We start from the raw sequence: 25648 nt of genomic DNA on the forward strand, positions 1-25648 counted from the left end.
TCCTACACAAAGTTTAAAAAAAAAAAAAAAGGCGGGGAAAGGAAAAGCTCCCATTAGAAAACCTGAGGTGGTTACCCCTTAATAGAAGAATCCACATTAATAATACATTCAATTTATTAACCTAAGCTTTAAAAATAGAAAACATTCTAATAATCAGATTTTGATGAATATTTTGTTTCCTATTGGACTTAAATTCATTTAAAAAATTTTCCATCTGAAAACTGACTTAAACATCCACTAAATCTGTTTAATCACTCTTGTTTTCTAGAATTTCAAATAAAGTATTGCAGCAAATGCTGTGGGTCATTCCTAGACTCATATTGACTCCTTTTTAGGCTGGTGTAAAAGGGGGTTTGAGGTACATTTTCCTCTCCACCTCCTTCAGTATTAATTCCCTGACGGCCAGGGCTGTTGCTTAACCATTTGGAGAAGTATCGCTAGATGTAAGACTTGTTTCCCCTCACTGTTGTTTTTCTTTATGAAAGGCCAGCAGTCTTCATGGGATTGTGATAGTTGAAAAAACCCAGATAAGTGATCAATACTTTCCGACAGTGCAGAAGTTTATTGTGCTAGAACTTGGAATGACATTGCTTCCAGTGGCCAATCAGGGAGAAGCATCTCAACTTATTATCCAGCTAGTAAGTACTAGTGTCTGTGCCAGTGAGCAAACATCAATTAAGTCTGAAAATGTGTTGCGTTTTTTTTGGGGGGGGGGGGTTCATGTCTTAGCAACTTGTATTCCAAGTTAAGAGTTACACATGATCCTCTTCTGGATTTTCAACTCTGCTTTGCGCATTCCCTGCGGAATAGAGAGGTGACTCAGAAATAACATATTGCTCCCTTCTTGTCGTTCCTAGCACCTGTAAGTTTAAGAAGCAAGGGGCCAAACTTGTGGAAAATTGAATTTGGATTTCCCCATGTGGGTATGCATTGGAATATGCCAGCAAACTTTCTTCACTGAACTTTTGTCCAGTATGTGCATGTTTAGGGCTTTGAGGTCTTCTCAGGTCAGGAGTACTATATCTATCTTTATATTTGTTGTCTTTAAGATCTGGTACTCTCACTGCTATATTTCCACCTACTCAATTGCTCATTTATCTGAGCAGATGGTGGGATCAGAGTACTAATTCGTGTTAGGAAACAAGTAGATTTTTCTATAAGACTTGGCAGGCCTTCATCTAAACTAATGGGAAATATATGTTTGCCTTACCAAAATGGTTGGTTAATCAAAGGCACTTCATTGTGAGGGAATCAGCTGAGAAAACTGAAGTGCTGGTAATAAAGGTCAGGTAAGACAAAGCTCTGCTTAACGAGTTACTTCAGAGCAGAGCCCAAGAAATGAAAGCCTTAACAGAGAAAATACAACACTGACCTGATGTAAGTAAAATTTGGTTTTACTATGAAAACTGACTGCTCGGGGTATATTTTCAGGGTCACATTTGCTTCCCTTTGTGTCCGAAATAACAATTTATACTGGTTTTTGCTCCTGCTAATATTTCAAAGCCAATGAATTGGCAAGAGTAAGCTGGATTCTATTTCTTCTTGTGTACCATCAACAGAAACGTATACTAATCTTGAATTACAGAACTATGTTACGCTTGTGAAAACAACTTCAAATTCCATGGTCTTCAGTTTATCAGTGAGAAATCTGAAGACAATAAAGTTGTACAGGTCTAGTGAGGATGTTGTTTGGCCTTAGAACCTTTATTAAAAGTGCTGAATGAAATGGAAAGAACGTGTCTTCCTTCAGACCTCAGGTTGCACTTGTAGGGCCAACAGTGATAAAACTTTATTTTTTTGGTAAACTTGAACAGTTAATTGGGAAGTCTTGGGAATTCATTAAATATGAATCCCAAAATGCCACTTTTTGTGTCCTCCTTAAGAGAAGGACTGCATTTTAATCAACATGAACTGATGACTGATCAGCACTCAAAATAGATTTTAAACAATTACGTTGCATATTTGCTTTGAGTGTCCTACTGAGTCATAGTCCAGTGACATTCCTCCTTTTTTCTTAATTCATGCAAAACTTCATATATTCCATCTATAGCAGATGAAGCCTTTGAATAGTTAATCCAATGAATAATACATGATCTGCCCTCAAACTCTCAATACTGCATATCTTGTAAAATCAACTATCTGCCCTAATTTTGACTTCTGAGTCTTTTGCACACTGACCACTTAAAAATCTGTTGCTTGGAGTGTGAGGAGAGGGCAGCCCAAAGTTTGTATTTTCAGTCCAGGGCTGTGGTGTTGTCAGCAGCATCAATGTCGGTAACTTTTTCTGTTCTTGTTCCATCCCTCCCACATGACCAGAGAAGTAAGAATGGATGAGTATGAAGAAGGTGACTAGTCTCCTAGTTGCTACAGTAATGCAAATATCAAAGTTGAGACCTATGCTTTGAGACTGGCTGCCAGGTGCCACTACCCTCCTCTGGTCTGCCCTGTTTTTGTCCTCCTGTACCTGTTATCTTAGCCCAGACAGTAGACTGTATAACTCCACTTTTCTTCCCTTAATATTTCTCATGACTCTCTTTCTTAGCTAAGTGCTAGTGTTTACACTTACAGTTACATTACATGTTACTCTGGGAAAGGGCATATTAACTGGTAAATGGATGGAAGTGATTATAGAGTTTCCTTTTTAACCTAAATGAAATTACCTACGAAAAACAGAAATCAGGGCTCCACTAAATAAATAGAGCTCAGCTTCTACTTTCCTTTTTGTTTCAGGTCCATGAGCAAAGCAAGGATCACACTAGTAACCCCTTTCTTCATAAAAAATGTCCCCAGCTAGTGGAGGCATCAATACTTCGGACAGTCCAGCAGATTCCAGGAGTTGGGAAAACAAAAGCTCTGCTTCTACTACAGCAATTTGTAAGCATCCACCAGCTTTGCAATGCATCTGTCCAGGACCTCGAGCTAGTAGTAGGACAAACAATAGCACAACAAATTCATACTTTCTTTACACAGACAAAGTGACATTCGCTCATTAATATCTCAGACAAACATGAGGGTTTTCCCCTTTGGAAGTGGAGAGTAATCTTTGAGTCCTATTCTAGGTGGAATTGATTTATATTTTTATAGAACAATTCAGGATGGACTCCATTTCCACCTAGCGTCTGTTCTGAAGGTGGTATTGTTACCCCCAATCAGCAACTAAAAAGAGATGAGCAGGGATCTTGAGATTTCAGCCCTCTCCTTGTAACAGCTTCAATTGCTCCACACGCAACATATTCTGTCTCCTCCAAATTCTGCTTGTATTGCTAGATCTTCTGCAGATGTGGATGTAGCTGCATTTACACCAAGTTATGATCTGGCCCCTTATATTTCATGTTCTGAGTTCAGTTTCATGGTGGTTGTCGGAATTATTTGAGTTTCTCATTGTGCATGAACACTTGTATTATGTGCTATTCCCTTGTGTCTGAGCTCTGGGGGTTTTTTTTCTATAAACCTCATTTAGGGCCCAGTCCTACAGCCTGTGGTCATGCCATTTTGTTCTGTTCGCTTTAAATGGGACTAGCATGAGTATGAGCTGCAGTACTGAGCCTATGCTTTATTACTTTGGAGGCTGCTTTGAGCAGTTTTCAGCTGCAGTTTCTTAGGTTTTACATTTCCATGCTCATTTGAATAGAGCCCTTTTCTAATAACCTGCTGGATATTATCATATGAACTTCCTTCTTAGTGCAAGATGTCCAATAAACTAGGATGTTTGTTTGTTCATACTTGTTTTTTTCTAGATTAAGATAACTATTATGCTTTATCGGCATGCCAACGTCTTCCACAGAATATAAAATTTCACAGTCCAACTTCCTTTCCCCTGTACTGGCCCTTCTGAAATAGTTTCCTATAAAGGAAAGGGTTGCTGTGCATTCCTGGCTACCTCGGACTTAATTGTCAATGGAGCGTCCCTGTCCTTCCATTTCTTTAGAGCAAAATTGTCTCTTGCCCCAGACACCAGTTAGGAAGTCTACGGTGGGTTACTTGCCTTGCAGGTCTGTGCAGCAGGAAAGTAGCCTTTGCAGGCCTGCTGCTCCCCCCTCTTGTGCAGATGGGTGGAGAGTGGCAAGGAAGGAGCAGGGAATGGACCCCTTCACACCCACCCAAGACACTATCTAGTACAGAGGGAAAGCAATTACTGGTATTGACTCCTTACTAGTAGATGAGAGTAAACTTTCATTCTAGCCCTAAATGTTCCAATTATTGAATGGCAATGATTCCTGGAACTACAGAACAAGCAATTGCATTCCTGGGGCTTGCTTCTGCAGGTTTAAATCTCATGTAAATACATGTTTGTTGTCCCTTCTCTCACTCCTTCCTACATACACGCTTTCCTTAAATAGACTGTGGGGCTATAAAACCTTTCTCTTGCACACTCTGATGTGTGTATTGCCTGGCAATCTTTTATCTATTGGTACTGCAGGACATGCACTCTTTTTAATATTTCAAATGGCTGACTGTTCAGTTGATTAAATAAATCAAGAAGGTAGGTAATTAGAACAGTGACTTAGTGCTAATGGGCTGAGCTGCTAATCTATTAACCTGTATTTCCAGGATTTGGTAACAGCCATAGATGTTCCTTGTGAGTGGTCCTTGTAAGGATCTTAGCCCCCAAAGTAATCTTTAAACATATGTTGGACACAGTTTTTGTACTGCACAAACAGAACTTTATTTTTCAAAGCAATTTGCTGTGGAATTGGTAATGTAAATCCTAATGGTTTTGGTCATTTAAAAATAAACTAGCTGTGATGAGCTATGAGTCTCCTGTGAGTTGCCAGAAAATATTGCAAAAGTTATGAAAAATGATTTGGTATGGGGGGGGTCTCTGATATTTAGCCATGAAAGTACATTTGAGGTCCAAATTGTGGGTCAAAAATTTGATTTTCAAAAGGACTGGTTTGTTTACCCTGGTAATAGGCTTAAATTCTAAAAGACAAAGTAAGCCCGAAAGAGGGGAATATTTATGTGAGCACTATCTTGTCAGGCTTAGGGTTATTGCTATATCCTCCTACAACAGAGGACTACTGAATTCTACTGCATGGAATGTCAGACCTCAACAATTTGTATGATATCATCCTCTAGTGACTGTAGCCTGCATAAATATAAAAGCTCTACTACCTGTGTCCACTGGAAATCCTTTGAGACATTCCTAGACTGCCACAAGATGGCAATCTAATTCAAAGCAGAGAAAGTGAACATCTTAAGGAATAAGTGATTTGCAGCACTTGTAAAATTTAAATGCATAAAATTTAAAGATGAAAAAACCTTTACAAAATAACTCAAGATTCTGGAAAATTTTTAGAATACTTTATCTTGTAATGGTGCTAGTTGTATACGGTTAGTTCCATTATTGCACAATAACAGGTTTCAGAGTAGCAGCCGTGTTGGTCTGTATTTGAAAAAAAGGAGTACTTGTGGCACCCTAGAGACTAACAAATGTATTTGAGCATAAGCTTTCGTGAGCTATAGCTCACTTCATCGGATGCATTCGGTGGAAATGCAAATGCATCCGATGAAGTGAGCTGTAGCTCACGAAATCTTACGCTCAAATAAATGTTAGTCTCTAAGGTACCACAAGTACTCCTTTTCATTATTGCATTAATGAAAGTCTAACTTGAGAAAGTTGTCTGGTAATTCTGTGTTCTTTATGAAGAAACTATGAACATGAGTCTGTTAGCACATAGCTTCAAAATGAAATCAACAGTGAAACTTTTGTTAGTCTCTAAGGTGCCACAAGTACTCCTTTTCTTTTTGCGAATACAGACTAACACAGCTGCTACTCTGAAACCAGTGAAACTTTTGTAAGTTATACTGTTTCATCCAATCTGTAGAAGAATGAAAAAAGCCACTGCTAAATGGCAGCATGATTTTTATTCTTAAATAAGCTTTTAAATTTAACATATTTACATCTATCATATAACACAAAACCAAACATGAGTGAAAGATTATACCCACTGTGTCTCAAAATGTGCATGTACACTTTTCCATTATTTAGTGTTTTGAGTATCAAACAGCATATATCTACTCTGTAGATAGCATCTTAATCTAACACTACAGTGTTAGCAACTTTAAAACAATCAGAAAATATATAAACAAATCTTCTCTCATAAGGAAATTATCACACAATTACACTTTAGATGGCTTCCCAATTTGCTTTTTAGCTCAATATAGAGGAGGATTTGGCTACTTGCATTATAAATTCTTTGAAGCACAGCCCTTGTTCTCATTTGGACTACATAATAAATAATTTATTGCTGAGTGACTTAAAGACCATTTTAAAATTACACTTTTAAAGTGTCATCATAAATTGCGTATTTTGACTCATGAATTATTTTAGCTGTAGAAGTGTGAAATTATACACAGCTATCACTCATATTAACAAGGCTAATACAAAAAGTTTGTACTTTGAGTTAAATAATTTCAAGTTGGGAACAAACCTTATTTCTAATAAATTTAACAGGGCATAAGACATTAAAAGTGAATCTTGGTGGGTTTGTTTTGTTTTTTAATTAGTACTGTCAACCCCTTTTCTAGCTGAAATGTGATCTCCTTTCATGGTTAAGCTATTGCAATTCTTTTCCTACAGTGAAATTCACGCTTATGTAGAAGGAAAACATTCATGAGGGCTCGAAGTGTGAGCTACATGATACATAGGCCTTGTACTGTTCCTTTGCACAGGGTAAATTTCACCTAAGCAAATAATAGTTCTGTCATAACAAACTTGTCTGTTCTTGTCATTTGTTCTCTAGTTAGCCTTAGCTTAAACTGATGCTTAATTTTTTGTTATGAATATTCAATTTTTAAATTTAAAAAAATCCTTCATTTTATGTCCAGTACTATTCTATATACAGTATCATATGTAATAAATAACTGTCATCTAAAGTGTGCACAGAAATAAACTGAAACACCCCCATACTGAAATTCCAAAGGAGTCCAGTTTCAGTTAGGGTTTTTTTTGTTTTTTTACAAATGATACCTCCCACACTACTTCTCATTCTGATCAAACACTACATGTATGTTCAGACTCTAAACAATTTAGTTTTCAAAGTTAGTTTTGAATTGTTTGACCTCCAGTTACACTAGTGTAAATGCATAGTAACTACACTTCAGGTCGGTGGAGTTGGTCTTTGTTTACATAGGTGTAAAAGATTAGTATATAGCCCCTTCCACATGTGTTTCACATTTCTGGCACATGCACAAAGATTCTTCTACATTTAGAAATAGTTTCACATTAAAACAGATTCTTCTCTTTGAAGACTCAGTACAGTGAACTTTCAATGTTCAGGACTGTCAAGCGAGAATCAAGTTTCTTCTTATTCTGAGAACTTCCAGCTACAGCATAGGGAAGGCACAGGGTGCTTGCAGCCTTCTGCCTATTTTTGGTTCCCCAACTTAGGAAGGACAGTTTTGGAGTGGCTTTCTTGGTCTTGTTGATTTTATCCTCTTCCATGGCTAAGCAGATCAAGGAGTATGTCTTTTGCATTCCCACAGAATAAGTCGCACTCTTATTATGCTGTCGGAAAAGTAATGGGAAGAGGAAGCATTATGCTGTGGTTGACTTCTATTCACAAAAGAGAGGCTTAAACCTGGGGAAATGATCAATTTACAAAGTCAAAATACAGGATGGCAATAGCATGTGCCTAAAGCTTGCTGGGGAATGCTGGAAGGTATGCAGCATTAGGCTTAGCTGAACTACAGGCTCTTTATTTTGTTCAGACTACAAAAATTACTTGTTATTTAAGGTTTAACATTTTTTTAAAAATCTTGTGATCATTTTCCCTGGGTCTAAAATTTCTATAGCAACTAAGTAACTGGATTTATATATATATATATAATATTTTTTTATTAGCAGGGTTAAAATAGTCCCTTAGCCCCTGAATATCTAATACATAAGTCAAGGATGTTGATCCCATCTGTTCATGTCAATAGTGGATTAAGCACATAGCTAAGAGTTGAAAGACTTGGGTTCTCTTCTCTACTCTGCCATTGACTGTGTGTGTGCTTCTCAATGTGGAGAAAAAAACAGTTTGTTTTCTGGCTAGTGCTACCAAATGTGGAATGTTTGTTTTACCACTGAGTAGGCAGTGCACCCTGTCTTCACTACTCCTTCCACCAGTGGAGCTGCATGAGCAGAGAAAAATGTTTACAAATATTCCCAGTGAAAACACATGTAACGATGGGCAAGTCCATTCCCTTCTTTCCGTTTGCGAGTTGCTCCATTTGTCAAGTGAAAATGACCCCCTTTTTTAAAAATCACTCTGAGATGTATACATGAAAATGCATGGTGGAAAGTGGTGGTGATACAGTATTTAACTTTTTTGTTGGATTTTGTATACACCAGAAACTAAATTTTTTTTAATTGTATTTTAACAGTTTGAGTTTTAAAGACAGACAATCTGAATGATAGCATTGAGAGATGTGATTATTTTTATTGCAAGCTTTTTGGGACATAAATTCTTCATTAGAGGCACGTGCAGTAACTAGCACAGTGGGGTCTCAATCCTTTATTTGGGGTTTGTGCGACAATACAAATACAGTGTAAACTTCCCCCATTCAATGTCAAGGTTCAGGGAGAGGGAAAGCTTGAAGTCACAAACACAGGGCTTTCTCTGTACTGAAGATATTGTCTAATTTGTTTGTTGCCAGTGCTAGTAATGGTACAACAGCAGCGTAGACCACAATATGTTATACAATACGCTGACAAAAATGCCAGCAGCCATTTTAGACTGTCTGCCTTTATTACCATTTGTGGAGATACATGGGAGGTCAGGCATGATATTTGTAGGGGGAAAGTCTAAAGTACAACCCCCTTACTTTCCATTCTTGCCTATGCTATGAAACAGAAATGTTAATGAAAATGGTTTTAAGCAACAGTTTTTTTCCCCCAAAGGATTAAGTGCTAGAACCAAATTTCAGCCATGGTTTGACACAGTAGTAAACTGTTTCCCACACAGTGAAACTTCTTCGCTTGCTCCCTCTGCAGGAGCATGCAGATATGTTTACTGGCAGGTGGTGTAAGTTGACGTGCATGTGTGTTCTCTCCATATGCCATCCCATCCCATCCCTGTGCAGATAGCAGGTTCAACAGACCTCATTAGTACTACCCAGAAAGAACACAGACTGGTCTGATGGTGAAGGCACTCAGCCCGGATTGTAATCGAAGAAGCATGGTCCTAGTGCCCTGGCTCCGTGATTACAGGTGCACTAACACATGGACCAGCTCAGTCAGCAGCACAAGTTTCTGCTTCCCCCTATGCTGGCCAAAGGTGCCCCTCCTATAACTTTTTCCTTTCATCCATTGATACAAACAAGTTATGTATTCCATTCCTGATGTCATAGGTTACCAACCCTATGCCATGTACCTGTTGGTTTGAACAAAGCTTCCTCATCCTTTATCCTGTCCTACCATCTGTCTTACTCAGGATTGGTGTGTTCCTGTACCATCTCTTATGGATTGTGTTTATATTATACCTCTACTTTGGGGCGTACCTGTACTAGCCTTCTGGAATATGTTTACGTGAGTACCTAGTACTTCTCAGAAGTGCCTATGTTTTAGTAATGCTCACCAAGCCATGCCTTTTGCTAAGTTCATGTACTAGACGATGAACCTGTAAGCAAGCGTCTGCTTTATGACAGGACCTGACATTTGGTCAAGCATGGCTTTTGCTGACTCGCATCTTGCCCCAGGCTCTCTCTCTAGCACAGCAGGCACTTCATGGGAGTAGGGCTCTTAAGGCAGGCATGATGCCATGGAGTGGGAAGCAGGGAGGGGGTAGAGCACCATACCAATTTTGGGTCACCCTCGTGGTCAGTTTGGAAAGAAAACTGATGTAACTCTTGGAATTACCAGTTGAATTAATCTTTGTGGAGTTTCACGGCTAAAGGTGGCACGATCGCCCTATATCTATAGGAATCACCTATGGCCTTCATTAAGCAAAGCATTTACACATAAGCTTAACTGTAAGCATGTGAGTAGACCCATTTATCACAATGGAATCTTTTAAACATATGCTTAAGTGCTTTGCTGGATTGAGGCCTAGATTCACCAGCAATCCACGACATCTGGCTATGTCAAATTAGATAGCATTCACTTCCCAAAGTGAGGCAGTTTTTGTTTTTTTCAATTTACTGAGTGTTCTTCAGGTTTAGAAAAGTAGCTGTCCCATTACTTACCACAGAAGCCATCGTATCCTGACAGCTAATAACCTTAATCTCAATATCATGCTCTGCCATGCTTTTGAACTTTTCCAAGACATCATTCACTTCCAGCCATTTGGAATCCAGGCCATCAATTGTAACAATATAGTCTCCTTCTTTCAGACCCTTTAACTGTAAAATAATTTTGTGCAAATTATTAGCATCAGCTGGAGTTGTGAAAAGTTTTTCTCCAAAGGTATTTTTGTCCCCTTCCAGGCTTCATACAAAACTCAGACATCACAGAACAAAACACCAAGCACCATTTTAATGCATATAAAATTACCCTTTTTTGTGAACTGCAATACATTAATTTGATTAGCGTACAATTAAATTTTCCTGTCTCCTGTTTGTTCTTTGTGTTTATTTTTTTCATAAAAATCTTCAACAGTTTAAAAATTTAAAGTTTATTTAGTTTGGCATTCCCATCATTTTACTATTAGATATTTTATCCTTTTCCTTTCTCACTCTTCCACTTTTTTTATTTGTATTTTAATATAAACTTATTTAGTCTTTGCTGCATCATAGAATATCAGAGTTGGAAGGGACCTCAGGAGATCATCTAGTCTAACCCCCTGCTCAAAGCAGGGCCAGTCCCCATTTTTTTTTTTGCCCAGATCCCTAAATGGTCCCCTCAAGGATTGAACTCACAACCCTGGGTTTAGCAGGTCAATGCTTGCTTCTGCCTTTCACTGTGCTTTAGTTATGTCTCTTTTCTCTTGTGCATGTTCTCTCTTCTCTGTATCCCTCCTTTTCCCTTTCCTCCCATTCACAAAAGAGGATTACATATTAGGAAGCACCGGCACATTCTATTCCCTCCCATACTCTTTCTCCTTAGTTTCCTGATATTTGCCTCTACTCAGTGCTCTTTTTCTCCCCCTTCTCTCTCATGGCTTTTCTTCTTCCAGCCTTCTGAAATAGATGGTGAATAATGTATTTGATTATGGTACTTGTGGGTCATCTTTATTTATTAAATGTACACAGAAGAAATCAGTCCTATTTTAAATTTGTAATCTTCACATTAGAGTTAGATAATGTTAAAGTTGACACTGCACTGTTAACCTGCTCAAATTGCAGATGCTGTATGTAGTATGGCATTGCATTTAACAGCTTAATTAAAATTCAAAAATACTCCACATACCAATGCAAGTGAGCTGCATTTCCTGAATTCAGGTGTTCAAATTATTACTTTATCACTGCATTTACCTTGTCTTTTTGCATTTAAAACGGATAATGTCTAATGTGTGTGTTAGTGTATTACATTTAGTTCTTTAAAAAACACACTGATTGGTACAGAGAATATTTTATTTGCACAAATCTAGGTGCCTTACTGTTGCATATGACTTGGCTAGATTGAGAAATCACAGCAAATTAAGAACCTAGAGAGAAAAATATTAAAACTCCACACTCTACTTACTGCTGCAGAACAACTGGGATCGAGACAGTGAATTTGCACGGGTGGGCCCCCTTTAAGAGTGAATCCCAATTCCCCTTCTTGACAATGGAAATGAATAGTGCGTGGCACTGTCCATCTCTGCTTGGCAGAAAACACAGGCAATGGGCCCTGTAGGATGCAGAGTGGCAGAACGTAGTCATTAAATGCAAAATGGCTCACAAGCAAGTATTAGGCATTATAGTGTGCAACCTACCAGCCTCTCAAAGAAGTCTTTCACTTTCACCTTGGAGAACTGAGGAACAACCATTTCTACTTTATGCTCTGTTTTCGCTAAAACAAAAGTGAAAAAACAAACTAGTTTTCAGGTTCCAGATTAACAGCCAAACACAAAGCTTCTATTGGCAGGGTGGACAGAGAAAGCTTCACATGCTACCCTTTTTACACTCAAGCTATTAGTTTCTCCTACACCACTACTAGACTGTAGGACAGGTAAGCTTGTCAGAACTCTTATTTTTTTTTTTTATAATTTTAACAAATATCAATGTTATTTTTAAGAGCTTTTTTTTAAATCAATTTAAATGTTCACAGTTGTGGGAAACAGAGGGCCAGACAATTATTTAATGACAGACAGATTCAAAACATTAAAACTATTAAAACCCAAATTGTATATTTTGATATGATGACAAAGTAAATATCCTTCAACTCCAATAAGTTCTAAAGCAGTATTTTTCTTTCTTTGCCAGTTTGTATATTTTGATGGAAATGTGTACAGCAAAACTGACATCAACATTTGCCAATTAAAAATCTAATCTTTCCAAGCATCAGGATAAATAACATAGGGAGACAGACAGACATTATGTTAGCAAAATGAAGTGTCAGGTTCCACAAGGCTTCTTCAGCGTATATACTAAAAATCCAAGTAGAGCTCAACAAACAAAAGAGAACCCAGTCTGTTTATGCTTTGTAAAGGGTAGATGGTCTGGATGATGCAGGAGGAAGCAGTAGCATTTAAGTTCACAGTCAACTAACTTCTTTCCTCTATGCTCTCCTATAGTACATATCTTATGCCAATAACTGTGGGAAGAGATTAAAAATGTAAAGCAAAGTAAACTACATTTTATAGCCAGAGAGAGATTTTAACAAATAGAAGGTGCTTTCTTCACTCACTATATCTGAAAGATGCATTCACCAAAGACTGACACACTTTCAGGAGGCCTTCTTACAATCATCCCCTAAATATGAAGGTGCAGAGGCGGCTTCCTGAAATCTCATCTCAGGCAACCAGCCTATATGGTATGAATGTGCTTAGAGGCACCAAAGTAGCAAAACTACACAATTCTTTCACTGTTACTTAGGGACTAATCAACAGACTAAGTTCACTACACAAAACGTGCTTCTCCATGCACTTTGGCCACAAATTTTTGGTGTGTTACTTGAGACACCTTTAAAGGGGGCTGGTTTTTCAGAAGTGGGTGCTCACCACTTTCTGAAAACTAGGCTCCTTTTAACATGCCTTAACTTGGACAACCAAAATCGCTAGTCCCTTTGGAAAAATCTTGATTTTTCAGTTGGGGATACTTACGAAGGACAGAGGATGCTTCCATTAAACTCAGGAAGTCATCTTCCTGCTCATGCTGAGCATACTTGGTAAGTGAACGCTTGTGAGCAACTGACAGGATCTCCTGAAGAATGTCAATATTCCGCAGCTGCTTGCACAAACCACAGACCCTCAGTGCTTCTTCATGATAAACAATGGCTTTGCGTAAATGTGCTTTCCCTAAAGAAAGTAGAAACCATTAGCAATCGTTTGCCTTTTATTTATTTTAATTGTAATGTAAACAATACATAAGGCTAAGATGATTTTTCTAACAATCTTCGCCAAACATTTTATCCCACAGGAAGGAAAGGCTGAAGGCCCAATCATACGATTCTTGATCAACTAAGTGATTCTCATGGGAGTAGGTCCCACTGATTTTGTGGGAGTAGCAGCATGAGTAAAGATTACTTATTCACTGAAGTGTTGCCGAATCAAACCCTTGGCTTAAGATTTAACTTGATTACATCAGTGTTTTTAGTGCCTATGTATTCCTAATATAGAGACATTTTCAAAAGTAAGTCAGCTTCATGTATAATTCGAAGTCACTATAAACACAAGAAGTTGGACTAGATTCTGCCACATTTCAATTGATTTTAATGAGCTACATGGTGTAACAGAACCCAATTCATCCTATTATTACCACAGCTTGAATTTCGAGAGACGTTTTTCTCTTCAAAACATAATTTTCCTCTTAACTGATACACTTAATAATGGGAACACACCAGTTATAATCATATAATAAAATTGGTTACATGAGCTTTGCTTGATGCAGCTATAGCATATATATTCTGTATATATACCGTTAACTATATCTACTGGTAACAGATAATATTTCTCAGTATTGTAATTTAGAACAGTTATACACTCGCTGAATAGAGTCTGCAATTACCTAATCGTTTTCGCTGAACTTTATCCCTTAAAATGGTTAGGGATGTCAATCCTTCTGGCATGTAGTCATGCAGTTGGGACCAGGCCTTTTCCTGTTTGTCTTCATCATCACTGGGATGCACTACATCAACATACATAATATGTTAGCTACCTTAATGTGTCTCTGTGCCAGGTACCTTCAGGCAGGTGGAGTGCAGATGGAGGGATGGGGGGAGAGTAAGTAGTAACATTTTGGAAACGTTCTTCTAAATATGTGATTTCACTCCAGATTATTATTTTGACCTTTTTTAAAAAAATCAAGAACTAATCCTGGAAAGAAGGGCAGAAAGCATTATTTCCATATTCCAGATGCGGAAATGACAAAATAACTCAAGGCCATAAAGGAATTCCATGGAAAGAGTCCATATTAGAACTCTGAAGTTCCTAGCTCCCGGTCCTGGCCTCAGTACAAATCTTACTTAATAGCAGTTGTTTATATGGATATATAAATAAAACCAAAGGATTCTTACACTGGTGGTCACTCAGTAGAGTAGCAACAAAGTAATGTGCCAGAGCTTTGTAATGGTCTGATTTTATTTTTGCCATATTTGACCAGGAATAAGGGATGTTCGCCTGGACTGGTGCCTGATTCATTGCAGTGTTAACAAGCGTGTAAACCTCTCCAACCTAAAATAAAACACACATCTAGGTATGAGAAGTTGCCTTTAAAACTAGGAGCTCTGTTATTAGCAAGAGGAGATATAACCATCTACAAATATTTGAAGACTTATTTACACAGAGGAGAGCAAGAGGAAATTTTACACTGATACAAGGACTAGACGGGATGAAATTAAAAGGAAAACTGAAGCTTTATCTCTGGAGATATTTAAAACTAGACTGAACATAACACTGTAAAATATATTGTATAGAATAATCCTATATGACATTGGACTAAATCACTTATTTGGTCTTTTCCATCTCCAATTTCTATGATGTCACAATATGAAATATAATATAAATATCCACACAGTTCTATAATTTGCAAGCAAATCTTGGCTTGTTAATGCAACTGAAAGGAGAATAGAGCAGATCAGTGTTTTAATAAACACATTTGTCTGCTCAGAAAAGCTGGATTCAAAGTTGACATTAGGTTACACGTGAAAGGAGTTTGATCCGTGGAAGCTCTTTAAGGTTGGCAGGCCAAGTTTTGCCCATCTTATTTAGAGTCGGGTACTATATGACCTTTATCTGACACTACGAATTGGTTGAGTGAACCTTCATGTCTCAGTTTGTTACCTATGTTCACATGAGTATGGTGGATTATCTTCCATGTCAGAGCCTGCCTTCTTATTTGTGAGTAAGCCTGTGAAAGTTTTGCAATCCCATCACTACCAAACCATAACTAGCTCTTACCCACCATGCTGCCAGTAGAATACACAGAACTCTGGGACGGATCAGTGAAACTTTTCGGGGGGAAGGAGTATGGTTAGTGGTGGGCAGGATATATAGCCAACCCAGTCTCCAGCTGCAGAAGTAAAGCCAGATCAGCATTTGGCAGCAGTTAATGGGGCAGGGGCATAAGTGGTGCCACATAACCAACTGACACCTCCTTCACATGTTGATCTGGAGGCAGGAGCTGGTCATCTACTTTATGGAATCAAATGCTATTGTCATAACTACTCATACATTTTTGTCAGAAATAATCCTATTAATTCTCAGTGAGAATTACGAGTTGTGTACTTTAATTTGATAAGATGAACCACACAGAACTTCAGTAAATAAATTATTCACTGTCCAGTTGCTGTTCTGGTATTTGTTTCCATTAGATACGTTTTTTTAATGGAACAGCTCTTATTATGTGACAAGATTATCTGCAGTAGCAGGGGACTGGACTCAATGATCCAGGAGATCCTATGTTCCTATTTTAGTGGCACTCTTGAGGATGTGTCAGTACTTCCATCATAACTCGCTGTATTTATGTTAGAACATACAACCTTGCAAACAGATTACATATTAGGTTTTCATACTGTGCCAACAACTCGACATGAGTCCCTGTAACTTCATAGTTTCAGTTTTTATAAAAATCATTAACAGTAATTAGCATTTTGCACTCAATACTTTAAACCAAAGTCACAAAAATGCTTTAAAGGTTTAATAAACGGGCACTATGGTAGAGTTTTAAGCTAGTGATTTGGCACTGGAAACAAACTTGGTGTGAGTTTAAAAACACCAAGTCTCATGGCTTACCTTAGCAACTTCCTGAGCCATCTTCACTAGTGTGAAAAATTCATTTCGTATTCCAGGGAGACTGATCTGCTCAAAGACACACTCTTGAGCTTGAGCAAGCATCATTTTGACCAGTACACTCAGCATGGCCGGGCTCATGTCATAACTTGGTGTGTGAGTAAATGTTTCCTTTAGGTAGTTTAAAATACCTGAATTTTTAAAAAGTTTTTCTAATTATTACAACAGAAAAGGACTTTTACAGATGATCACAATTCACAAATAATCAAGTACAACTGAAAAGTAGCAAATAAGACAATTGAGAAACTTGAAAATATATTTTATAGAAATTACTCAGCCAAATTAAATGATCCAAAATGGATTCTTATTAAGTGTGAAGAGTTAAAATGACCCACTGTCATATGGATTAGTGTTTTGTATTACCATCTGTGCTCAGTTCCCAGTCCTAGGTTATCATTAAGAGAGGCTACAGAAGCTGTCCTGTGGGGCAGGACAAGGGGAGCAATGCCTTAAGATTCACTTAGAAGAACTCCTCTGACTGATTTTTTGAGTGGTGCTTTACTGGTAACATACTGACAATTCTACAGGGACCTAAGGGTGGTGTGTTACACAGGAATAGGAAAGAGAGAGGGAATTCTTAGGACGTTGAAAAAGTAGTGAGGGACCCCTACAACAAAAAAAAGAACAATTTAACTAATCTTGGAAACACTCCAAAAGTAGGCTCAGTCGACTGAGTGCTCAAGTCTAGTGCTGTTCCATAAGTAAACTGGAACAGTATGTTCAGCAGGGCAAGATTAGATTCTGCTTCAGTCATCCACTTCCACTAATCTATCATTTAGAAAATTAAAACAAACATTAACTGTAGTGTAAAAAATAAATAATGCTCTCAAGGATTAAAATGTAACATATCCCATTCATCTCATCCAACTGGTTTATCAAGTTCTGCTAGAGCTTCTTTCCTAAAGCTACTGAACAAGTATCACAGCAGTATCTGGGGCTATGGAAGTTCCCCCTGTATTATTATAATAATATCTGTCACTCATTGTCACTACTTTTTAGTTCTATTTGGCTATGTTCTTTATTTTATTAGTGTGTTAGCTTTTACACTTTTGGAGACAGAACCTGCCACTACTCAAATTTTAATCACAGGCTATCAATAAGCCCTTATACTTCACAAAAATCTGTCAAGCCCATCTGAGCTTCTGATTCCTTAAGAAATAAATGGAATTGGCTCTGAAAGTCCGGAAAAGCATCCTCATTTTCTGGTGCCTCAATTTATTTCTCTTTGTGTGATAAATAATTCAGACTTTTTTTTACTATCCATGTTGAGGGCTCTGTTGTTGAGGGCTCTGTTATGTATTGAATCAGTGCACCAACTTCAGTCCACCCATACAGAACAGCTACTACGTGTACTAGATCATGTCATTCTGTTAACATAGCGTACGTGTTACAGAGCTATGCACAGGTACAATGAAGTGCCTACAGAGTGCATGTTGTTGTGGGGCCCTGCAAAAGATATTTTGGCTGCAGATGATGTGCTGCAGTTTATGACTTAATACAGCTCCAGCAAAACACTGATATAGATAGCTATTGCTCTACATAGGGATATATTTAATTTTAAAGGGAAATTCTCTTATTTCACAAATGCTGAAACCTCTTCTAGAAAGACAAGAAGTCTGTAGTGTGACAAAACAAAAAATCTATTTAAAAATGAACAAAGCCATATTTTCTAAATCTCTATATAGCTTGAGTACAAGAACTAGGGCTATTAAAGTAACACTGTTTGTTCAGTGATTAACAACTATGATAGCATTTTACAAAATTGGAAGTCAGCAGTTGAGGATTATAATTATCATCTTGCAACACATTTTCATTTCACAGATATTAAGACTGCCTCTAAACACCTGTAAATACTATGAGTAATACAATACCTTACGCTTCTATGATGACTTTTATCTAAGTAATGAAAGGTTTTTGTTCCAAAACCTACTCTAATGAAAATCAGAACTGTTATAGCATGTTAGCTCAAGGGGTGTAGCTCCCATTAACTACCACAGACACAGCAGAATAGAAACTCCAATGATTCATTATGGGCATAGATCCTGCTCCTATACAGAATCAATGGCAAATTTACCATTGACCTCAACTGGACAATAAGCTTCATTTGGGATCAAAATAGACTTGATTGTTTTAAAATGTTTTTAAAATGTAGATGCTATAGGCCTGATTATTCACTCCCATCACACACATTTTATACAAGTCAATGCAATTACAGTGATGTAATGGAGAAAAGGCAAAAAAAAGGTGAATGTACAGCTAATTAATCATTAACTACAATAGTCACTTTGTCTTTACCAAACATGTTGTTCAGACAGCAGCTCCAGGTTTTTGAAATGTTAAACTAAGACTAACAGGAATGTTTAATGAAAGCCTAGTACAGATCCTTGTTAGGACCTTTGGGTTTCAATCCAACTCCTTTTCTGTTTGGACTGTGTTAATAAAACCAAAAGTCAATATTGAATGTATAGCTCTGTATGTAAGAGACTGACTGAGACTTCCCCAGAAATAACCTCCCCCATATTTTCAATATGCAAATAAACCACAGCTCCTTCTCTCTTTACATACCTGCAGCTCTCTGAAAAGCATCAACAGCATTTTCAAGTCCAGGCTTGGTCTGCCGATTACATCTTGTACCAATCTGTGTGTAGAGGGCTCCAATGTTAAATAAAATACTGGCTTTTTCTAGCAACAAATTCGGCTGACAGACAGGGACGCCTGTGAAGGAATCATACCTGGGGTGGGTGCAGGGGGAGGAGGCAAAATGAAATAAGCATAAAAAGACAAGTGAGCACAGAGATACCAGTGTTTTCATTTTATTGTTCAGAAGAGGATCTGTAATGCCTTTTCTGCTTTTGCTGAAACTTACGGTAATTCATAATCATGTGCATGTAATGCAAATATATCCCTGAGCTCCAGGAGCTAATGAGTGGATTTATTGAACTTTCTTAAAAGCAATGTTTCCCTTCTTGCAATTCTTAACTGGTACTCAAATAGTTTTTCTTGACCAAATTGTAGGAGTCTCCTGTTCTATTCACAAACACAAGATTTAAATTCACTGAGTCACATTCTTCTCCCGTTGATAATGGTGCAGTATATCATAGCACTTGCCATTCTGAGCCAGTGCAGAAGTTTTTCTGTAGTCCTGATATTTTAGACTATCTAGTGTTTCCTATTCATTACAAATTATGATAGACAGTAGTAGATACTCTTAGCCTATACATCTTGTAGTTCCAATAACACAGAACTAGACTGTGTTTCATACTACAGCCTGAGAAAGGGGTGAGGTGTAAACTGAACCACTCAAGAAGTATCAGCAGCAAATCACAATATTCCCCCATTTTCACCATGCTGCCCAGCAAGCAGTAAGGATGTAATCAAGGCCTTTCTCTTTCCCCACCTGCTTCTATGTGCTCGTACACACCAAGACCCAAAAGCCAGGTAGGATGTGCAGACATTTAAGGAGAATTCTTATGGCCCTTCACAGACCTTACTCTCAGCATAGAAAAGGCCTTATTCTCTTCAGAACTTCACTGTACAAACTAAAGAAAGTGTCTATCAGTATAAATATGAAAACTTACTGTACAAGAAAAATATAAGCGTTTCAAATTACATAGAGCTAGTTCAAGGTTAACAGTGTTCTAAAAAAACCTTACCAGGTAAATAAAATCCCCATTTGTCTGGTAGGTGGAAAAAATCTGTTCTCTATAAAGCCAAGTTGAATGAAATAGCTCATCAACATCTCAATGCCGGATTCATCTCTGCTGGGAGTACGGCAGGCCTTAAAGTTCAGATATGTAAAAACATACATTCACACAATGCATTCTGTTTAGTTTCAAAGTGAATAATGTAACACACTGAGGCCACAGTTCTGCTCAACTAAAATCAGTGGGACTTTTGCATAATATAAAAGTCTCTGTAATACAAAAATTAGAAGTATAGGAGCACAGCCTGCCCTTGATGTGTGCACCCAACTCTGAATACTAGAGTTCTGCAGCTGGAGAGGAGGCTGTACGTGGCCCTAAGGAAGCACATGGGAGGTAGTGTGTGACAGGTAAATCTCACACATGTTGAAATACAATGTTGGACAGTAGGTATTATGTGAACTAGAGAAGAACAGTTGAACAAACAACATCTAGAAATTACTAGTATTGTGCTACAGACCCCTACTATTTACTCCACTTCTGCTTTCATGCCTCACTTCAAACCTTTAGTTTATTCCCTCATTACAATTTAAACAATAATATTTTAAAAACAAACAATACTTTTGAATTTTCAAGTTGTGTTAAACTGCTCAGTTACTTTGCTTTCTTGTTGCATCATTTTCGCACCCGATGCATTTCTTCACCTGTTTTATCTATATCATAGAATCATAGGGTTAGAAGGGACCGCAAGGTCATCTAGTCTAAACCCTTGCCAAGATGCAGGATTATATGTGAGGAATAGCCCTTTTTTCCTACACCACTGCACTGGGAGCTCATATAGAGGTATTTGTCCACTATGATCCCTAAATCCTTTTCAATATCACTGTTTTCCATATTTCAGTCCTCCCCTTCCCCCCATTCTATAGGTATGGCCTGCATTCCTTATTTCTAGATGTACAACTCTGCATACAGCTGTACTGAAACCCATTTTGTTTGAATGGGCCCCAGCTGCCAAGTGATACAAATCACACCTTATGACTACCCTGTCCTTATTATTTACCACTCTGCCAATCTTTGTCATTTGCAAATTTTATCAGTGAGACTTCCAAATCACTGATGGAAATATTGCATTATAGAGTCCTTTGGATATGGAGCCTGTCATTTTATATATCTTGGGAGCTGAAATAAGTGGAAGTAAGGTAACCTGGAGCAAAGTATTTGTCAGTAAAAGTGCCACAATCTAACCATATATGAACATTATTAATAAAAATCTGCAAGATTAAAACTGGATATGGTGGCATAGTCACAAAGAGAATTAATATGCACAATCAAACCTACTTGTCTCAAATCCATAAGATCAGCTATTTCATCTTCATAGTCAGAACTGTCTTCACTGTAATGTTCCAGGATAAAGTCCTAAACAAAATAAAATGTGGAATACACTTACTCTTTCAGGCCAAAGTCTTTGATTTCTCTGCAAATATTAACAGTGCCCTAAATATTCAAAAATTTCATGATTTGAAAAGTTTCTACTCATTAGTAATAAATGGTGTTGTATTTATATATGTCAGATTTTCAAGAGGGGAAAAACTGTAACAGACAAGATTTCAAGGTAATATCTTAGAATCATAGAATCATAGAATATCAGGGTTGGAAGGGACCCCAGAAGGTCATCTAGTCCAACCCCCTGCTCAAAGCAGGACCAAGTCCCAGTTAAATCATCCTAGCCAGGGCTTTGTCAAGCCTGACCTTAAAAACCTCTAAGGAAGGAGATTCTACCACCTCCCTAGGTAACGCATTCCAGTGTTTCACCACCCTCTTAGTGAAAAAGTTTTTCCTAATATCCAATCTAAACCTCCCCCATTGCAACTTGAGACCATTACTCCTCGTTCTGTCATCTGCTACCATTGAGAACAGTCTAGAGCCATCCTCTTTGAAACCCCCTTTCAGGTAGTTGAAAGCAGCTATCAAATCCCCCCTCATTCTTCTCTTCTGCAGACTAAACAATCCCAGCTCCCTCAGCCTCTCCTCATAAGTCATGTGCTCTAGACCCCTAATCATTTTTGTTGCCCTTCGCTGTACTCTTTCCAATTTATCCACATCCTTCTTGTAGTGTGGGGCCCAAAACTGGACACAGTACTCCAGATGAGGCCTCACCAGTGTCGAATAGAGGGGAACGATCACGTCCCTCGATCTGCTCGCTATGCCCCTACTTATACATCCCAAAATGCCATTGGCCTTCTTGGCAACAAGGGCACACTGCTGACTCATATCCAGCTTCTCGTCCACTGTCACCCCTAGGTCCTTTTCCGCAGAACTGCTGCCGAGCCATTCGGTCCCTAGTCTGTAGCGGTGCATTGGATTCTTCCATCCTAAGTGCAGGACCCTGCACTTATCCTTATTGAACCTCATTAGATTTCTTTTGGCCCAATCTTCCAATTTGTCTAGGTCCTTCTGTATCCTATCCCTCCCCTCCAGCGTATCTACCACTCCTCCCAGTTTAGTATCATCCGCAAATTTGCTGAGAGTGCAATCCACACCATCCTCCAGATCATTTATGAAGATATTGAACAAAACGGGCCCCAGGACCGACCCCTGGGGCACTCCACTTGACACCGGCTGCCAACTAGACATGGAGCCATTGATCACTACCCGTTGAGCCCGACAATCTAGCCAGCTTTCTACCCACCTTATAGTGCATTCATCCAGCCCATACTTCCTTAACTTGCTGACAAGAATGCTGTGGGAGACCGTGTCAAAAGCTTTGCTAAAGTCAAGAAACAATACATCCACTGCTTTCCCTTCATCCACAGAACCAGTAATCTCATCATAAAAGGCGATTAGATTAGTCAGGCATGACCTTCCCTTGGTGAATCCATGCTGACTGTTCCTGATCACTTTCCTCTCCTCTAAGTGCTTCAGGATTGATTCTTTGAGGACCTGCTCCATGATTTTTCCAGGGACTGAGGTGAGGCTGACCGGCCTGTAGTTCCCAGGATCCTCCTTCTTCCCTTTTTTAAAGATGGGCACTACATTAGCCTTTTTCCAGTCATCCGGGACTTCCCCCGTTCGCCACGAGTTTTCAAAGATAATGGCCAAGGGCTCTGCAATCACAGCCGCCAATTCCCTCAGCACTCTCGGATGCAATTCGTCCGGCCCCATGGACTTGTGCACGTCCAGCTTTTCTAAATAGTCCCTAACCACCTCTATCTCTACAGAGGGCTGGCCATCTCTTCCCCATTTTGTGATGCCCAGCACAGCAGTCTGGGAGCTGACCTTGTTAGTGAAAACAGAGGCAAAAAAAGCATTGAGTACATTAGCTTTTTCCACATCCTCTGTCACTAGCTTGCCTCCCTCATTCAGTAAGGGGCCCACACTTTCCTTGGCTTTCTTCTTGTTGCCAACATACCTGAAGAAACCTTTCTTGTTACTCTTGACATCTCTTGCTAGCTGCAGCTCCAGGTGCGATTTGGCCCTCCTGATATCTTTCCTACATGCCCGAGCAATATTTTTATACTCTTCCCTGGTCATATGTCCAACCTTCCACTTCTTGTAAGCTTCTTTTTTATGTTTAAGATCCGCTAAGATTTCACCATTAAGCCAAGCTGGTCGCCTGCCATATTTACTATTCTTTCGACTCATCGGGATGGTTTGTCCCTGTAACCTCAACAGGGATTCCTTGAAATACAGCCAGCTCTCCTGGACTCCCTTCCCTTTCATGTTAGTCCCCCAGGGGATCCTGGCCATCTGTTCCCTGAGGGAGTCAAAGTCTGCTTTCCTGAAGTCCAGGGTCCGTATCCTGCTGCTTACCTTTCTTCCCTGCGTCAGGATCCTGAACTCAACCAACTCATGGTCACTGCCTCCCAGATTCCCATCCACTTTTGCTTCCCCCACTAATTCTACCCGGTTTGTGAGCAGCAGGTCAAGAAAAGCGCTCCCCCTAGTTGGCTCCCCTAGCACTTGCACCAGGAAATTGTCCCCTACGCTTTCCAAAAACTTCCTGGATTGTCTATGCACCGCTGTATTGCTCTCCCAGCAGATATCAGGAAAATTAAAGTCACCCATGAGAATCAGAGAATCTTCATCTTGTATCAAATATAAGAAACCCAATCTTATGTAGCAGACTCGAAACAACTATAATATTTTCTCCATTTTTTTTTCAAACTGCAGTTTTGAAAATGACACCTGAACCTATAATATATAAAATATAAAACAAGGGAGTCAAATGATCGTGCAAATTCATTAATAGAAAGATATTGTGCCAAATTCTGCTCTTAGTTATATTGGTGAAACTCCACTGAGTTTAATGAAACTACACTGGTATAAATGGCAGCAGAATATGGCCAATCAAGAATAACCTACAGATGAAGAAGTGGGGCCAAATTCTTAAGTGATGTCTAAGAGAGTCTAAGTTAGTAAAAGGGGGGCCGATTTTCTCGTTTTACTTCAGTGTAACTCCAGTGACTTCAAGGGGTAAGTTAAAGTAGGATGTGGGTTTTTTCAGCTTACGCCTTCTTCAGGCTCCTTGTCATGGTTAGATGCACCAACTTTGACTCCCACAGTAGGAGACTGGGGGTATACAGAGCTACGGGAGGAGTCTGTATGTGGGAGTCTCAATTAGCGTAAGGGAGTTTAGCTTACGCCAGCTTTACAATTCATCCTCTGAATTTGAGCTGTAAAGTTCAAAAAAGATCCAAAGTAGTACTGAGAAAGAGCTTTCTTCCTGATTGAAACAGCTATTTCCCACTAAATAGCATGCAGAACTTGTACAGTAGCTGTCAATGAAAGAGAATTCTCCTTGATTCCAAACATACACTCATTTCTAAAACTCCCATTAAAGTCAGCAAGAGTTTTGCTTGAAAGAATGCAGATTAAAGTCCCTTGTGAAGCTCTGAATCCAAGTGGTTCTTGGCTTGGTAAAACTGTTGCTGTTTACTTGCTCCAGGGAGAATTATTCCTGATTGTTTTATTTCACTGCCTCTGGCAAAGAAAGCCTTCTTCCATGGATTTCATCATCTAATTCAAATACAGATATGCTGAACACAGCTGAGCTCACCTGAATAAATATCCATAACAGACATAACATTTGTGTGCCCCAAAGATGATCTTTATCATGCTTACAGAAAATTATATCACATAACTTATCAAAACATAGAAGTAATAAAGCCCTTTTAATTGAAACAATGTTAAAGACTACATTTTCTGTAGGAGCCAAATTCTGCTCTCAGTTCTATCAGGTGCAATTTCATGTGACTGCACTAGCAGCTACACCTATGTAATTGGGAGCAAATTGGATCCATTCTATGGGTTTGGTCCCTGGACCTAGTAAAAGTATTTTGCATCATAAAGCCCCCTTAAAGTTGACATACAGGGTTAACTGGGGCTTCCCCTGTCCTAGCTGGGTATTCCCCTAGTGCAGAGCTCTCATAGCTGCCTCTGCACCACAGCCTCTTCCTGTCCCCAGGCATAGCATGCTCTGGCTATGTTCCCTCCCCAGCAGAAAATCTTAGTCTAAATCAGAATCACCTGAATACACTCCGACTACCTTCCTGTGTGCCAAACCATCCCCCAGCTGCCGTGATGGTAGGGGGAGAAAGGTGAGTACACCCAGATTATTTAATTGGTCTTCATTTAGACTGTAACATCTGGACA

The 25648-nt window shown here is 38.8% G+C and overlaps 2 protein-coding genes across 23 annotated transcripts in view; one reads left to right on the plus strand and one right to left on the minus strand.

Annotated features, from left to right (window-relative positions):
* The window catches only part of FAAP24 (FA core complex associated protein 24), a 56003-nt gene that overhangs the window by 8104 nt on the left and 22251 nt on the right, over positions 1 to 25648 (plus strand). For 8 of the 21 annotated variants that reach the window (XR_006275185.1, XM_043495148.1, XM_043495149.1 and 5 more), the window contains exons 4-5: positions 486 to 638; positions 2731 to 2874. Coding sequence is in view for 20 of the 21 variants with exons in the window: in XM_043495148.1 (XP_043351083.1) it covers positions 486 to 638; positions 2731 to 2874 (297 nt within the window). In the remaining variant the exon portion in view is untranslated. Of the gene's footprint in view, positions 1 to 485; positions 639 to 2730; positions 4752 to 9419; positions 10173 to 13485; positions 13703 to 25648 lie in introns of those variants that run through there. The other 13 variants (XM_038368126.1, XM_043495155.1, XM_038368131.2 and 10 more) reach the window with 6 other exon arrangements.
* Positions 6489 to 25648, minus strand: part of RHPN2 (rhophilin Rho GTPase binding protein 2) — a 44874-nt gene continuing 25714 nt past the window's right edge. Inside the window, exons 5-15 of one of the 2 annotated variants that reach the window (XM_038368121.2) lie at positions 21335 to 21412; positions 20009 to 20133; positions 18921 to 19087; positions 16299 to 16486; positions 14582 to 14738; positions 14074 to 14193; positions 13170 to 13364; positions 11841 to 11917; positions 11609 to 11755; positions 10171 to 10326; positions 6489 to 7510 (exon numbers count right to left, since the gene is read on the minus strand). In XM_038368121.2, coding sequence (XP_038224049.1) covers positions 7256 to 7510; positions 10171 to 10326; positions 11609 to 11755; positions 11841 to 11917; positions 13170 to 13364; positions 14074 to 14193; positions 14582 to 14738; positions 16299 to 16486; positions 18921 to 19087; positions 20009 to 20133; positions 21335 to 21412 — 1665 coding nt within the window. In that variant the 3' untranslated portion in view covers positions 6489 to 7255. Of the gene's footprint in view, positions 7584 to 10170; positions 10327 to 11608; positions 11756 to 11840; positions 11918 to 13169; positions 13365 to 14073; positions 14194 to 14581; positions 14739 to 16298; positions 16487 to 18920; positions 19088 to 20008; positions 20134 to 21334; positions 21413 to 25648 lie in introns of both variants that reach the window. The other variant, XM_038368122.2, reaches the window with a different exon arrangement.

Source organism: Dermochelys coriacea, chromosome 12 (genome assembly GCF_009764565.3).
Source record: "Dermochelys coriacea isolate rDerCor1 chromosome 12, rDerCor1.pri.v4, whole genome shotgun sequence".
Taxonomy (NCBI): domain Eukaryota; kingdom Metazoa; phylum Chordata; order Testudines; family Dermochelyidae; genus Dermochelys; species Dermochelys coriacea.